Below are 14,830 nucleotides of genomic sequence, written 5' to 3' on the forward strand. Positions count from 1 at the left end.
TAATCGATCACCTTAGTTTTCGCTTCCAAATAAGTTTTACTAACCTGATCTTCTCACTGCTCATGTTTCTTGCCCAATTGGACTTCTTGTTAGCAATGTTGCCCTGTTTCCAGATCTCAGCTGTTACTTTGCTGAGTACAATTGTATTGATAATGACAGGAATAATGGTCAAAACAAGAAGGAAGTTGAGCTGAACTGAGTTAAGTTAAAGTGACTATAATCAATGTTTTTTTATAATAACAGTGTATGAACTGACAATGTGAAAACAATATGACTATGTGAAACGGGTTCGCTCGTAGTGATGAACCTACAGACAATTATCACCAGAATCTGCAGCTCCCCTCGGCTTTATGGAGCGCTCTAGCAAGTTTCAGCTCACTGTTTAGCTGTTCAGCCCAATACTGTTGTGTTCACTCTCACCGCTCTCATAGCGGTGTTTTCAGCCAAAAAGTTCTAAAAACCGACTGTACACTACCTGCTCAGCACCAAACAGCAGACAGACACAGTTAGCGACTAGCTGGTGAACATAGTGGAGCATTTAGCAGCTAAAGAGCCAGATATTTCTGTCAGGAGTTGGTAGAGACCAAAAACAGAGCTAAAAGAGAGTGAATATTGGACTTATTTTCATCAGGTGGACACAAGCACGACTCCAAATGAATGATAACGTTGCTCTGTATCTGCTGGATGTGTAAATAAGCAACTATTTGCTAACAAGTTCATCATCAACTTAAAAGGTGATGATATGTCAATGTTGTGTTCACAACTTATTTCTGCTTCCCCTTAAGTGGCCAAACTAAATTAAGTTATTGTAGGTTTAAAGGTGCTATTGATAATATTAATAACATCCAGAGAAAGGACGACTGTATGACATGAGTCAGTATTTTCAGGTTGTTATATTAACGTGAGTACCGTAGCTGTTAAGCTCAACGCAGCTGGCTACATGGCTAGCTAGCCACAAGTACCTCAGCTAAGTGTCTCATAATAGGGCTAACGTTAGACTGCTACATGAGAGGACACCCTCAATAACAGTCACGTTTTGGGTCTAAACACTATAATGAGCAGATTTACAGTAGTTCTGAACTTTAATTTACCTTCGACATGACACATTGGTAATATATTGGGATCCCACGTCCACTCCGTTCTTAAAGAAGAGAGACTGTCTTTTCATAAGCGGACCATTTTAAAGCGGTCTTTAAAATGTTCTTGATCCCTTTACTTAACTCCTCTCTGAAGCGAGTGGCTGCCAACAACCACCGGCGGACTTCCACCACCTCCAGCCGTAAACCCAGCCTGGCCCTCGGTGACACCCCGGACGGCTTCAGGGACCTGGGCCACCTGGAACTGATGAGCAGGGAGCTGGACCCGACCGGCATGGCCCAGCTTAACCGATCCATCTCCACCGATTCACTCAGCTCCATCTCCTCCATCGCCAACAACTTTGGCCATGACTTCACGGTCGGCCAGCTGGAGGTGACGCTCGAGTTTGAGCCGTCCAGACACGCGGGCCAGGGGACGGGAATGCTCCATATCAGTCTGCACCAGGGCAAAGACCTGCTGGAGAGGGAGGAGGGAGACTTCCCCGGCTGCTTCATCAGAGTCTCCCTTGGGCCAGAGGAGCTCAACGTGGGAGTCACAAGGGTAAGGAAGTTGTCTTTTTGTGCTTAAGAAATAAGATAGAAATGAAAAACCACTGAAGTGACAAGATGTAGTTCTCCTCAGCATGTGGAGCTACAGGACTTGGACTTTAATGTGAAAACTTGACCTTGGAAATAGTAAAATTGTAACTCACTAGCCTTTTCTGGAACTCTCAACCACATCTTATGGTCTGATCATGACATGATGTTTTTCACCCAGGACTTGTTTCAAGTTTAGATTGGACTTGTTTGGGTTGCACCTGTTAGACTGTCTGTGAATGGTGAAGTGATTAGTGGGTTAGGGTGAGAGGTTAGTTATGCAGAGTTTAGGGAATGAATCACTTAAATGTAACCTGTGGTGTTTTTGATCACCAGTAGCGCGATTGTGCAATGTTTTTACGAGTGGGTTCCCAATTTACTTGTCTCATACATGTGCACAAGGACACACACGCGCGCGCATGTAAGTAACGCAATACACATTCCTGCCAATGGTGTCACACTGTTTCACTAATGTACAGGTGGTGGCAATGCACCAAGAAAGGCAGGAAAAAGGCAGCGAAGAAGAGCTATAGCAAGTTAACATTGTTGTAAAAAAAAAAAAAAAGCAGGCTTCAAAGAGGTTCAAATAATCAGCTTTGTAAATGTTTTATAAGGTGTGGTAATGTTTTACACAAAATATATCATGGTGGATATCTGTACCAAATTTCATGGCAATCCATCTAATAGTTGAGATATTTCAGTCTGGACCAAAGTGGTGGGCAGACCGACAGACTGACATTGCCACTGTCATTCTTAAAAATGGCCATTACAAGGCCAGGTTTATTGTTTTGTCACACCAACAGTCCAAAACTCAAATGTTTTAAATTCACAGTGATAAAAAAGTGAGAAAAACAGCAAATCCTCACTTCAGCACTATAGTGTGTGTTTGTAACTGTGAATGCATGTACAAACATGACTATACTATAATGGAGCAGAGATTCAGGACTGAGGGAAAGAAAATGAAAGAAACAGCTTCTCAGATGGGTAATTAGCAGTTAAGCTGTGTCGACTGAACTTGGGCAAAGGACTGAAGATAAATGACGCTCCTGACGTTGTGGGAGAGCAGTGAGGCTGTAGCGTCTGAAGCTTTCTCGCTCAGGGGGCAACTTTGGCTCGCTTGAACTGTGTTGAAGATTTTAGCCGTGGCTGAATTTTAGACATACACAGTGATTGGTCCCACGGGGTGAGAGGCTTGATCCTGCAGTTTGACAAGCCAATCCTTTCCTGTCTGACGGAACGAGTCTATTTCATTTACTTGAGTGGCGAGCCCTCTGGGAGCTGGATGTAGTCAAGAAGGTAGATTTCACATTCTTCACCTTCATCAGGAGAAGATGTGATTGACTTTCAGTTCAGTCACTTTGAAATGTAACCTGTAACGTGTATTTACCTCCAATTTAGGTTATAATGATGATGCTATGTGGCATTATGTATTTTTTATGTTGAGATTTGTAACAATCCTTACAATGAGAAGTGATTAATTTTTAGTTCACTCAGTTTAAAAGTTGATGATGATGCTGCAAGTCACAATATAATAAAGGGGAGTGGAGATTAGATAATAGGGTTTAGTGATATGACAATATATACCGAGACAGTATAAACCACCACTTTTTTCCATGCTTTCCTGTTAATATCTCTGCAAATCAATGAGCAAGACAATATGATGAAGTACATAGATTCTTCTGGTATTTAATTTTCCGGATAAGTCAAAAACATATATTTCTGTCTGTCTACTACTACTACTACTACAGTCTACTTTATCATGATTTATATCATGATATAAAATTTGATATATTGTGATATAGGATTCATGTATGTATGTATGGAAGCCTATTTTTACTAGAAAAAGAGAAAAAAGATAAACGATAAAAATGATTAAAAGCAAAATTCCCACGGTAACTGACTTAGCTTTATTTAAATCTCTCCTATCAACACGTTATTTTTGAATTGCATTTTCCTAATGAGTTTTTTTATTCTGTGCTTTTAATGCATTTGTTCTTTCCATTTCAGCTATTAAAGTGCTCTCTTTTAAAGTCTTAATTATTTGTATTTTATTGCACAGTAAATCTGTTGCACTATGAACTTGCTTCTGAAAAATGCTACATGAATAAAGTAATTATTTTTTATTACTTATTATTTACCATATTTTATCTCATAATTGTGATTTACTATCATAATCTTAAAAATGAGATAGTAAGTCAAATTTTGGCCTTTGTGTCTCATGATTTTTACCATGATATTGCTATTTTTACCACGCATGTATGTGTTTTTTTTCCTTGCAGAAATGTGCTTGTCTTGATTGTTACTTTGTCTTGGAATTCTCCACTAAAACAATTACATAAAAAGCTTGAATCTAACGTGAAGTGAGGAAGAGAACAGGGCTACATTCCTCCATCTGCTACACCTGCCACTCGCCTTCTGCTCTTAGCGAGACGTTGCCAGAAAAATCACTAGTTCCTGCCTGGCTGTGAGTCATCGGCATCGTGTGACTGTGGTTTGTGCAGGCTGACAGCGACGACACACAGACTCACCAGGGCTTCCCTTACTTGAGCATGTTGTTTTGTTGTATTAGTGCGTTCAGGCTGGGTGTAATAATAATGAAAGCAGCCACTGATGCAGCGGCTTTAGTGGCTCCCTCTTTAATATCGAGGAGTGGTGAAGACCAAAGGAAATGCTGACATCAGCTCCACTCGCCCTGATGGTCAAGACAGCTTCTCTCTCCCTCTCTGTTATCTCTGTGCTTTTCTCTTGCTCGTTTTCGTCTCCAGCATTTCTTTGTTGTCACAGTTTTTGTTTTGCCCATCACCTGTCCGTCACTCCCTCTTTCATCCCATTCTCCCCTCATCTCTTTCTCCCCATGTATTTGCTGTCACTGCTTCTTGCTTTTGTTTTGCCTGTAATAATGTGTATGCCACTCTTCTGTCATTCTCCCTTTCTCTGTCTACTGTAGCTCACACACACACACGTAATAATAATAATAAACTTTATTTGTATAGCACCTTTCATACAAGAAATGCAGCTCAAAGTGCTTTACAACAAAGAAAATTACATGCATCGAGTGTTTCACATGAAAGACATAGAATGAACATAAAAACAGTTATGGAATGTCTTAATTATTGGAAAATAAGGCCCTCTTGATAATAATAGTAATAATAAAATTTAAATAAAGATAAAAAATACATAGAATGCATAAAATCACATAAAATACAGCATTTTAAAAGTAGTGCAGCAGTGCAATGAACTGCTGCACTGCTTTTAGTGCAGAGTTTCCAGCTTGTATCAGGAAAGTCACAGCTTATTAAAGGCTGAAAGTGAAGAGAGAAGTTTTTAGCTTGCTTTAAAAAAAATATTTAGTGAGCTGGCTTCCCTGGTAATTGGGCGTAATTGTCAATAACAATAATAATACAAACTTTATTTGTATAGCATATCTCATGCAAAGATGCAGGCCAAAGTGTTTCACAAGACACATCATATCGGTGATAAACAACAAAGGCAATAGAAAGAAGAAAGAAAATAAATAAACAGTTTGATAAATGATACCAGCAACGCCAACCCAAAGTTAAAAAGATAGGTCTTTAATTCATTTATAAAAATACCAAGGGAGTGTGCTGTCCTGAGATCCAAGGGGAGGATGTTCCACAGTTTAGCCATAAAAACAGAAAGCAGCCTTTCCAGTGGTCTTACCATATCCACACACCTGCCTCTCTCCGAGTTTTTATTGCCTCATTTTCTTCACACACATTGCCATTGTTATCCCCCAAGCAATAAGCCTAACAATGCAGAGAGGCAGTCTCATATTGTGGCTGGAGTGCAGGTCTGTGTGTTGGGCTGGCAGAGAGATACTGACTGCTTTGGATGCTTATCTTATGTAGATATTCACACAGCAGCAATAGCAGCAGCAGGGCCTTGTCTGGATTCTGTAGGTGTTGGATGTATGATTATGATGCTATTCAGCTGTTTGATATGAGGCACAATCCAAGGCTGGGCTCACAGGCTGATTTGCAGACCCCGTGCTCTGAGTTCACAATTCTTTTATTGTACAGCGAGTTGTTGTTTTACGATTGATCAAAAACAACTCCTGCTGACCTTGCACAGCACATGCTTACATTGTTTTATTCTGTTTCACTGTTTGTATGAAAGCAACAGTGTTTATTTCTGGTATATTTAGCAGAAATATTCCACACTGTTTTTCACACTTTAAGAACAAACACTGGTTTGAAAAGGTGCTATTAATAAATCCACTCTCGTCTGCACATTTACTGGTTGCCTGGTAACTTACCGACCGCTATGTAAACCCTCGTTTCAGCACACGCCTGAAATCAGCATTAGCCACTAGGCAAATGCTGGTCACTTGGCTGTGGCAGCTGAGTCTCTCACTTTGATGTAAAGTAGTCATGGTGTGCTCTGCTCACACGCCAAAAAATGTTGTTTTCATGCCGTGCAGATGATTTTGCTCGTGTTTTTTTTCCAGGGTGATATGAGTAAAAACATCTTGTAGCAGCAGAGTGAAGGAATGTGTTTGTGAAAATGTCAGACATGATGGGAAAAGTATCCGCTATGACCTTGTGCTCTTAATGTACTGCATGTTTTTTTAACAATGCAGACATCAAACGTTTATCAGGTAACTTGGAAAAGAAAAAATGTTACTCCCTCTCTGCAGTGTCGTCTACATTATGTCAGACATTCTTCTGATAAACCCACACATTTTGCAGATTTGGTTTCTTGTTGCTCCTGTATTGAGCTCAGTGCAGTTTTATGGCTTCACTGTATATTTAGACTGGTACTACCTCACTTTGAAAAAGAAAGGGTTGGTGTAATTATAAAACATATTTTTCTTATTTCATTTTGGTTTTATTTGCCCAGATTCTGAGGTATTATATATCGATTAATATAGTTTAAATTTGACGGGATTTGATTAGATTAGATTCCACTTTATTGCCTTTGCACAAAGTAAGCACCAGTACAACAAAATGCAGTTTGGCATCTGACCAAAAAGTCCAAACAGTAGCAAAATGCATATTTATATGAACAATAAGCCAATATGGAGTATGCACAGTTTGAATAGATGTAATTTTTAAATGTACAGTCTGAACAGTTTAAAGATATCTGTCTCTGAGATTTCTGGCTCCACCCTAATGCAATGAAGATGAATAGAATTTTGTTTGTGGTGCTGATAACACTGAAAAATTGCATTTAGAAAATTCCACAGCAACATGACTTTCCAGAGAAAATGTCCCCATTATTATGCATAGTTCACAGCACACACTGCCAGGAGTTCTACGGCTACTATTTCTTCAGTAGAGAGTAGTTCAAAACAAAAAAAGACTAAGTTTAGTTGCAAATTAAGTGTTATGGCAGCTTTTCCTCCACTTTTTAAAATGTTTTGGCCTGTTCTGCCTATAGATCTCAAAGTCTCTTTCTCTCCAGTTCTAAAAGCTGAGAACAACCTCTTAAAAATCTACTTAGCTGCTTTGTCCGATGTCTGTATGCAATGCTTTGGTAAGGGCTTTTAGAAAATAAATGAACGTAAGGTAAGATAGACTGGGAAAACAGAGGATCCATTCTGCCTGTGTGGACCAGAGTGGGTGAGTTATCATCTAATAAACAGAATAGTGTTTGGCCATTTTGTGCTTCACAGTCTGACTCTGAAGTTGAATGAGTCAGGGAGAGGATGAAGAGACTAATGTTGTAATAACTAGATGTTACAGTATATACTACATCTTTTCTTGTAAAGTTAGAATCTTGCCTTTATCAATGTAAACACCTCTGTGTTTATAGAAGTCATCATTAGTAGCAATCAACTTTCTTAACCTCAGATGACCATCCTGTGTGTTGATGCCTCTCAAACGGACACAAAGTTACATTGTCCGGAAGGTGGATGTTAAACATTTTGCTTAAATTCCTACATTTCAGCTATTTTCTGCCTCTCCCAGGTCCAGACGAATGCATTCACCGTGATTTTTGATGAGCACTACTCCATCCCCATGGACTTGTCCACGCTGGAGGAGTACAGCCTGCGTTTCGCCGCTTTTGGTATCGATGCTGACGAGAGAAACATCAGCGCTGGGGTAGCAGATCTCAAGCTGTCAGACCTGGACCTAACCATCAGACCATTCAACGCCTGGCTCTACCTTCAAGATGTCAACAAGGTGAGTTACAATACAGTAATGTGTCATTGGGTGCAATTTGATATGATACAATGTAATACAGAAAAATAATGCTGTAATAAATTCCACAGTTTGGGATTTTAGGCACATTTCCAGTATGACATGTACTTCCTCCTACAGTAAACTAAATACTGTATACACTGTAATGTGTTAGAACGCATGGTGGTGTCTGAGAACCCCTGCTGGACGTTCAGCAAAACAACACGTCATATTCAATAAATAAGAAAGTTGAGTTGAGTGGATGCTTACCTGCAAAATAATCTGATAAAAAATGTAATTAGCCCCAAAAAATAATCTAAAAAAAAGAACATCTCAAACAGAGTTCCAGTCCACAGTTTAATCATCGTTTTAATTCAGTGCACCAGGTATATAAGATTGGTGGTTACCGTAGCAACAATACTGATGCTTTATGCTACTTTACAACTCTCACTGATGAAAATAATCCAACCATGAGTTAAACTGACCACAAACAAACATGAATGATAGATGATTTTTTTTTAACTGGTAAAGAAAATAATGTACTCAGCAGAAGAAACATGTCTTTTGCCTCCAACGTGACAGTGGTGGAAGGAGTATAAAGTAAAAGTACAACAATATCAGCAAAATATACTTAAAGTATCAAAAGTACTTGTTCTGCAGAAAAAATGACCATAACATCTTATTATATACTGTATATGATATTATTAGATTGTTAATACTGATGCATCAATGTGTAAGGAAGCATAATTTTACTGCTGTAGCTGGTCGAGGTGTAGCTACAGTACTTTTAACTACTTTATACACAGTTAGTTTTAGTTCAGTGGTTCCCAACCTAGGGGTTGGACCTCTCCAGGGGGTCACCAGATAAATCTGAGGGGTCGTGAGATTTATGGGAGAGTAAAGAAGAAGAAGCAAGTATACACAAGTTTGTATTGTATTTTTGTATTTTTTATTTTTTTACTTTTCTCTTTTGCTTTTGTGTGAAATATATTTGAACTCTTTTGGCTTCAAATAGTTATTTAAATGAAACCATGTGAGAACTGCTAACAACTCATAGACATTTGAAAGATGACAAAGGGCTCCAATTGCTTTTTTGTCAGAGGTCACAAGCCAAAACGTTTGGGAGCCACTGGTTTAATCTACTTTAAGTTGCAGAAAATGTAAATACTTGAGTAAAGTACAAGAACTTCAAAATTCTACTGAAGGGCAGTAAGTGAGTAGATGTACGTAGTTACTTTCCACCACTGCAACTTGACTATTATTTTCATATATTTGGACACCTAATTGGCTACAGTATACATTCCTTCAGCACTGGATATGTCTTTTAAAAACTTATTTAAGTAAATCTAACATGCCTATATTTTTATTTACAATTAATCACGTCTAATCATAACATTAAAAATAAGACACTGAACATGAAAAAGCTACTAGGCAGTAAAGAACAGTACTGATTATAAAATTGTTAATTATAAAAAACTCAAGCATTATTTAAAATTTTTAATTTTATTTCCTTAATTCTGTCTTTAAATAATGAACTAACAATTTCATATTAAAATGGAATGGAACATTTACTAATGTGCCTGTTTATCATATCCCATCTCGCAATTCATTTGTTTCCTCCTTTAACATTTACAGTTTACATTTTGTGATGGCTTTAATTTAAAGATGTGTAAGCAGTGTACCACATAGTAATTGACTCAAATCCAACCCACAGTAGCAGTAGGAGCGCTGGAGCGCTCTCTGGGTGGATATTTGCTTTAGTATGAAAGAAATCATTTGTGGATTGTGGAAAGTGCTTTCTGTCAAAGCCTCACTCAGACTGGCACATATATGTTATATTTAATGTCTGCCATGCTCTGGTACGACTCCACAGGCTGTGGATGCAGTTGGGGAGATCCTGTTGTCTCTCAGCTATTTGCCCACTGCAGAGCGCCTCACAGTGGTTGTGGCCAAGTGCAAGAACCTGCTGTGGACCAACGGCAAGAACACTGCAGGTCGGAGACATTTGTTTCTTTGCTGTAATGTGTGTTTGTGTTTTAGTGTGCGTGAATGGGAGCTACCTGAGTGTGCGAGTGTCTGTTTCTCTTTGTATGAACTACGTAGAAATCTGTCTGTCTCTGCCTGCCTTTGAATCTGTCCACATTTTTCAAAATCACTCATATCTCGCAGCAGAACACAATACTTCCTGACTCAGTAATAACAGACTCTTAATGTCAACTCCCAGAAGATACATTTATCCTCATCCAGGAACGCAAATGGGAATGACTTGTTCATCACGTTAAATGTCCAGATAAGTCCCACACTAACATTGTACCGATAAAGGTCACCTACTGAAACACTGTTATTATCATCCACAGAGCTAATTGTGTGTACAGGACTGTGCTTCTAATTGATTACTCTTTAATGAGGAGTTTATTGCATGCTCAACAAACTGTGTAAGGGGGTGTGTATGTTTGCTTGTACATGTGTAGCTTGGGTTTTACAAGCCTAAAATGCAGTCGTAATCTTATTCACTCATTCTTGTTATCAGATCCGTTTGTCAAAGTGTATCTCCTGCAAGACGGCAGGAAGATCAGCAAGAAGAAGACTTCCACCAAAAGGGACGACACGAACCCCATCTTCAATGAAGCCATGATCTTCTCTGTGCCGTCCATCGTTCTGCAGGTGACACTTCGGACTCTGGCCCAAACTAGTCCTGTATGAGGAAATTACGAGATTAAACTTTATTTATTCACAAGAGGAATTAAGGTCAAGCAAATAGATCGATTAAATGTGATGTGTGTGCAATAGTCAGCCCTTTCTCCTTCATGCCTCTCAGGCCTTATTTTATTGTGCTACATGTAAATGTTGTGGGTTTTTTTGGGCTTATGTGTTAACTGTTCTCTTAAAAAATGACGAGAGATAACATATCTCAAGACGGGTACTGGTTAAATAAAGGTTAAATAAGTAAATAATAATACAATATAACAATACAATTACACAAAATTAGTATGGACTAAGAGTCTACATCCACACTAGTGGCACAAAATTACATGGCATCATCCAGTAGCTGTTGAAATATTTCAGCCTTCACGACAAAAGTGGTGGATCGTCTTACAGACCGACTATCCCTAGAGCCGCACTGCTAGTGTGGCTAAAAATACTAATATGAATGTGACAATGACAACATCATTAAAATCTTCCTGCGGTATAAAATGTGCCATTTAAATGCATGGATCAGTCTATAAAAAATGGTAAAGCCCAAAGATGTAATCACTTCTGGCTATTTACAAAATGAGCCAAACATTAATCAAATTAAATGCGAGTAAAAGGTGATGAGCTTCAAATGCCAAAAACAATAAAAAAAATAGCAAATGTTGTTATTACACATGTTCATTTGACTGATTCCATAAACGTTTGGATGAACTACGCTGTTAAGAAGATGCTGAGTCATGCTTACACAGCAGGTTGTGTAACCATGTTATGCTGTTTGCAGGAACTCTCCCTGAGGGTGACAGTGGCAGAGACCACAGACGACGGCCGGGGCGAGAACCTGGGTCACGTGATCATTGGCCCCGAGGCCAGCGGGATGGGAATCACCCACTGGAACCAGATGCTGGCCACTCTGAGGAAGCCTGTGTCCATGTGGCACCCTCTGCGGAGGATCTAGTCCTCTTTGCACTCATACATACCCGACCTGTTTCAAGTAAAGCACTAGCTTCTTCACGTTCCTTTCACCTCTCCCCTTATTTGGTGCCATGCTCAAATCCGTTACACTGTTTTAGTATGATAAGAGTTTTTGGCCCGCATGAGGATACTGTGTGCGCGCTATGTGTCGCTCTGCTGATGAGCAATTGGAATGAACACATTATCTTCATGTAAGGAGGAGGAATCTGAAAAGCTAGTGGTAAAATAAACCTGTCTTTGGTATTTGGCTTCACTCTGGCTTGGGTGCATTATGGGTGAGGGTGGCATTTAGGAGGGAGCAGTGCTTATCCCAAATTACACACTAAAAGAAACTGATGAGTTTTCAAATGTCCCTTTGGCTTGAGAATCAGGCTGAATTCCAATTCTCCACTGCAACAACAGCAAAGGAGACATGAATATGTGGATACTATTTCCCTTCTCAAAAGATCATAAATTTCAGTTTGAAGTGAGTTTTGATTAACAAAAGGAGCCCAGCCTTGGCAGGCGTGACCCCTTCTCTGCATGGTGCCTCCTCTGGTTGTAGCTGTCTAGAGAATGACTGACTGGACAGAGGGGTGAAATCGCTTCTCTTTCAGGAAAACACTCATTTGTCTTTTCAATCCAATCATTGATTGCGCCTACTTGATTTATTTCGTAGCGGTTTTAGAGCCGAGTTGAGTTAGCTCTATTGGATTTGCTTGTGTAATTTGTTAAATGCGAGACTGACAAATAATAGAGGTTTTGGTATGTTCAGTATTTATTGTGCTTTTGAAAAAAAAATCCAGGTACTCTTATCCAGGTAAAATAATTGTAATTTGTAGCAGTTGTTACAGGGTGGCCAAATCAGATGTAATTAGCATATAAATATCATATTACATTGTTCTATTTTTACCATGACTAATGCAATACAAGTTGCATAAGCATATTTAATAGTGTAAATAGTGTACTACAACGTTCTTTTCATTGCCATTTTTTTTCCTCTAAATTCCGGGTGCATATCATTTTGTTCATAGTATTACACTTTAATAAGCATCAAACTCCAAGTTAATTTATACAACACTATATTTAACACCAATATCATTGCTGATCAATGAATTATTATCAAACACCTCTGGGAATTTAACTTGTGATGTAAAGTATACTAAACCCTTTAAATGGGTTTACAGTTCCTTTTATGTTAAAGGAAACACCTTGATATTCTGAATTAATCTGTAGTTGTTTTTCACCAGCCACTTGTCACACTCATTTTAGCTGTTGTCATTAAGATACCTGCAAACTTCTTGTTAGCACTGAGGGTGTTCCTGGTTGAAACCAAGAGGAGCCACTTTGCTGCGTGAAGCTTGAATGGTAATATTGCTAAAGTTTTTCAGTTAAAATGAAGATAATGTGACAAGGGTCTTGTAAAAGTCAGAACGTCAAGGTGGCTTTTTATCTGTCTGAGATATTCTCTACAACATTGTGCAATAGTGCTGTTTTGTTGTAACTTTTGAATGTGAATTACCATGTGAAATACCTGCTAACTCTAAAAGCATCATCCGCCTAATGAATTGTGATTTTCATTTTTTTCACGCAGGACCTACTCTACATTTTTGGTCAAGTTTTGACTGCATTCCTCACCTCACTTTGAAAATCAATCCAAAAATAACCCACCTGTAGTCATATAAGACACAATATTTCCTACTGTGCCAAATAATGAAGCAATATTTTCATTTACAATCAGCATTTGCATTCGATTCAACAAAGCTGTAGCCTACATTTGACCATGCATGAAGTTATTTAGCACTTGATGTGAATGTGCCTCAAGAATACAGTGTATTGTGTGAATGCTGTTTGAAATAAAAGCAATTCAACAGTAACAGTTTGACCACTTGTTTATCTTGTTAGAATGACCTGGAATCGCTGGAATCTGAGAGGAGGAAAAAAAAAGAAAGCTGTCTCACGCTGCCCTTATTTCTGGATACCACAAAAGTCATCTTTAGGTATCGGCCTGTGAAAACACTGCCAGATGGATTTAATATTATATCTAGAGCTCAGAAGTGAAACATACAGTAGGTATAGAGTGTGGGAATGGCATATAGATGCTGTCCAGTGGCCCAGAAACTCCAGGGACCCCAAAGGCTCCAGGCCTTCTGTGTGTCAGCTGGTTTGTGCTCATTTAACTGAACATTTGTTTGGGAATATGCAGCAAAAAAAAGCTCAATATCAACTGATATGATAAAGGCCTTAAGGTAGGTCCTGCTTTATTACCTAACCTGTGTAAAAATCTAGTTTTAAGACATTAATTGTTTCTGTTTTGTGCTTATATGATGCATATTACTAAATGAATTAAAGGTTGTAGTCCAGGATAGAAAATCTATCTGTTGGAATGGGGGGACGACCAAGCAGCCTGTTTTTTGCCCTTGTAGGTTAAACTGATCATGGTGCGTTGTAGACCTGATTCAATCATTATTTACTTAATATTTTTACTCTAGTATAAGATTAGTCACTACAATATTTTACAGTTGCTTTGGCTCAATTTTCACTCCTAATTTTGGCCTCAAAATCTCACATTGCATTCAAAATGAAAGTGAATGAGGGGAAGTGGAACTACTAATGAAACGCAGCCATAATGTTTATCAGAGAATCACACCATTATGTTCACACTGAATTTTAGCCACTGTTGCATTTGAAAGTTAAAAAGGTGATCAGTATCAAACGATGCGGTCAAACAGAAGCTAATTCTCATCAAAACAGAGTATGCAATGGTAATTTCCTCAAGATTATACAAACAGCAATGAGAAAAGAGGAAAAAAATTGCAATTTATGCCGAAGTCAGTATTTGAAATGATATAGAGTAGGCCTAATAATGACTTTTGAAACTTTCATTTTTATTTACTGAATATGCTGTATTTTAGATAGTGTAGTCTAGAGTCTGACTTTACCACAAATTTATGATGGTGACTGCAAGCTGCAGTAATGATGTAATGCTGGAAAGCATATAGCAGTAAAACATAATTTACATTACTGTAACAGACACTCAATACATTGCAGCATTGTGACTTTTTTCTTTCTTTCAAATTCAGGGTAGTGCTGTTTAAATAAGGAGAAATGCCTACACACCTCATGTTGCATTGATTCAGTGATCTGTATTATAATAAACATTTGAGCTTGTGCTAATGTGAGGTGTCTGTGTCCTGAGCATGTGATTTAGTGTTTTGCACTTTAAGGACAGTATTTTGTGTTTAAAAGTGTATCCTAAGGAATCATAACATGCTGTAAAGACCACAGAAAATGTCTTGTTTCTCCTCTTGAATCGAAAGTAGGTCAGTTTCCTGCTTTCAGCCAATCAGAAGAGGGAGGAGGGAGGGG

General features: G+C 38.6%; 1 protein-coding gene across 2 annotated transcripts in view; it reads left to right on the top strand.

Annotated features, from left to right (window-relative positions):
- Nucleotides 1-13,338, top strand: part of syt12 (synaptotagmin XII) — a 30,946-nt gene extending 17,608 nt beyond the window's left edge. For both annotated transcript variants that reach the window (XM_044194119.1, XM_044194120.1), the window contains exons 4-8: nt 1,234-1,638; nt 7,604-7,819; nt 9,690-9,810; nt 10,347-10,480; nt 11,292-13,338. In XM_044194119.1, coding sequence (XP_044050054.1) covers nt 1,234-1,638; nt 7,604-7,819; nt 9,690-9,810; nt 10,347-10,480; nt 11,292-11,465 — 1,050 coding nt within the window. In that variant the 3' untranslated portion in view covers nt 11,466-13,338. The remainder of the gene's footprint in view (nt 1-1,233; nt 1,639-7,603; nt 7,820-9,689; nt 9,811-10,346; nt 10,481-11,291) is intronic.
- Nucleotides 13,339-14,830: the final 1,492 nt, after the last annotated feature.

This window comes from Siniperca chuatsi, linkage group LG4 (assembly GCF_020085105.1).
Source record: "Siniperca chuatsi isolate FFG_IHB_CAS linkage group LG4, ASM2008510v1, whole genome shotgun sequence".
NCBI lineage: Eukaryota > Metazoa > Chordata > Actinopteri > Centrarchiformes > Sinipercidae > Siniperca > Siniperca chuatsi.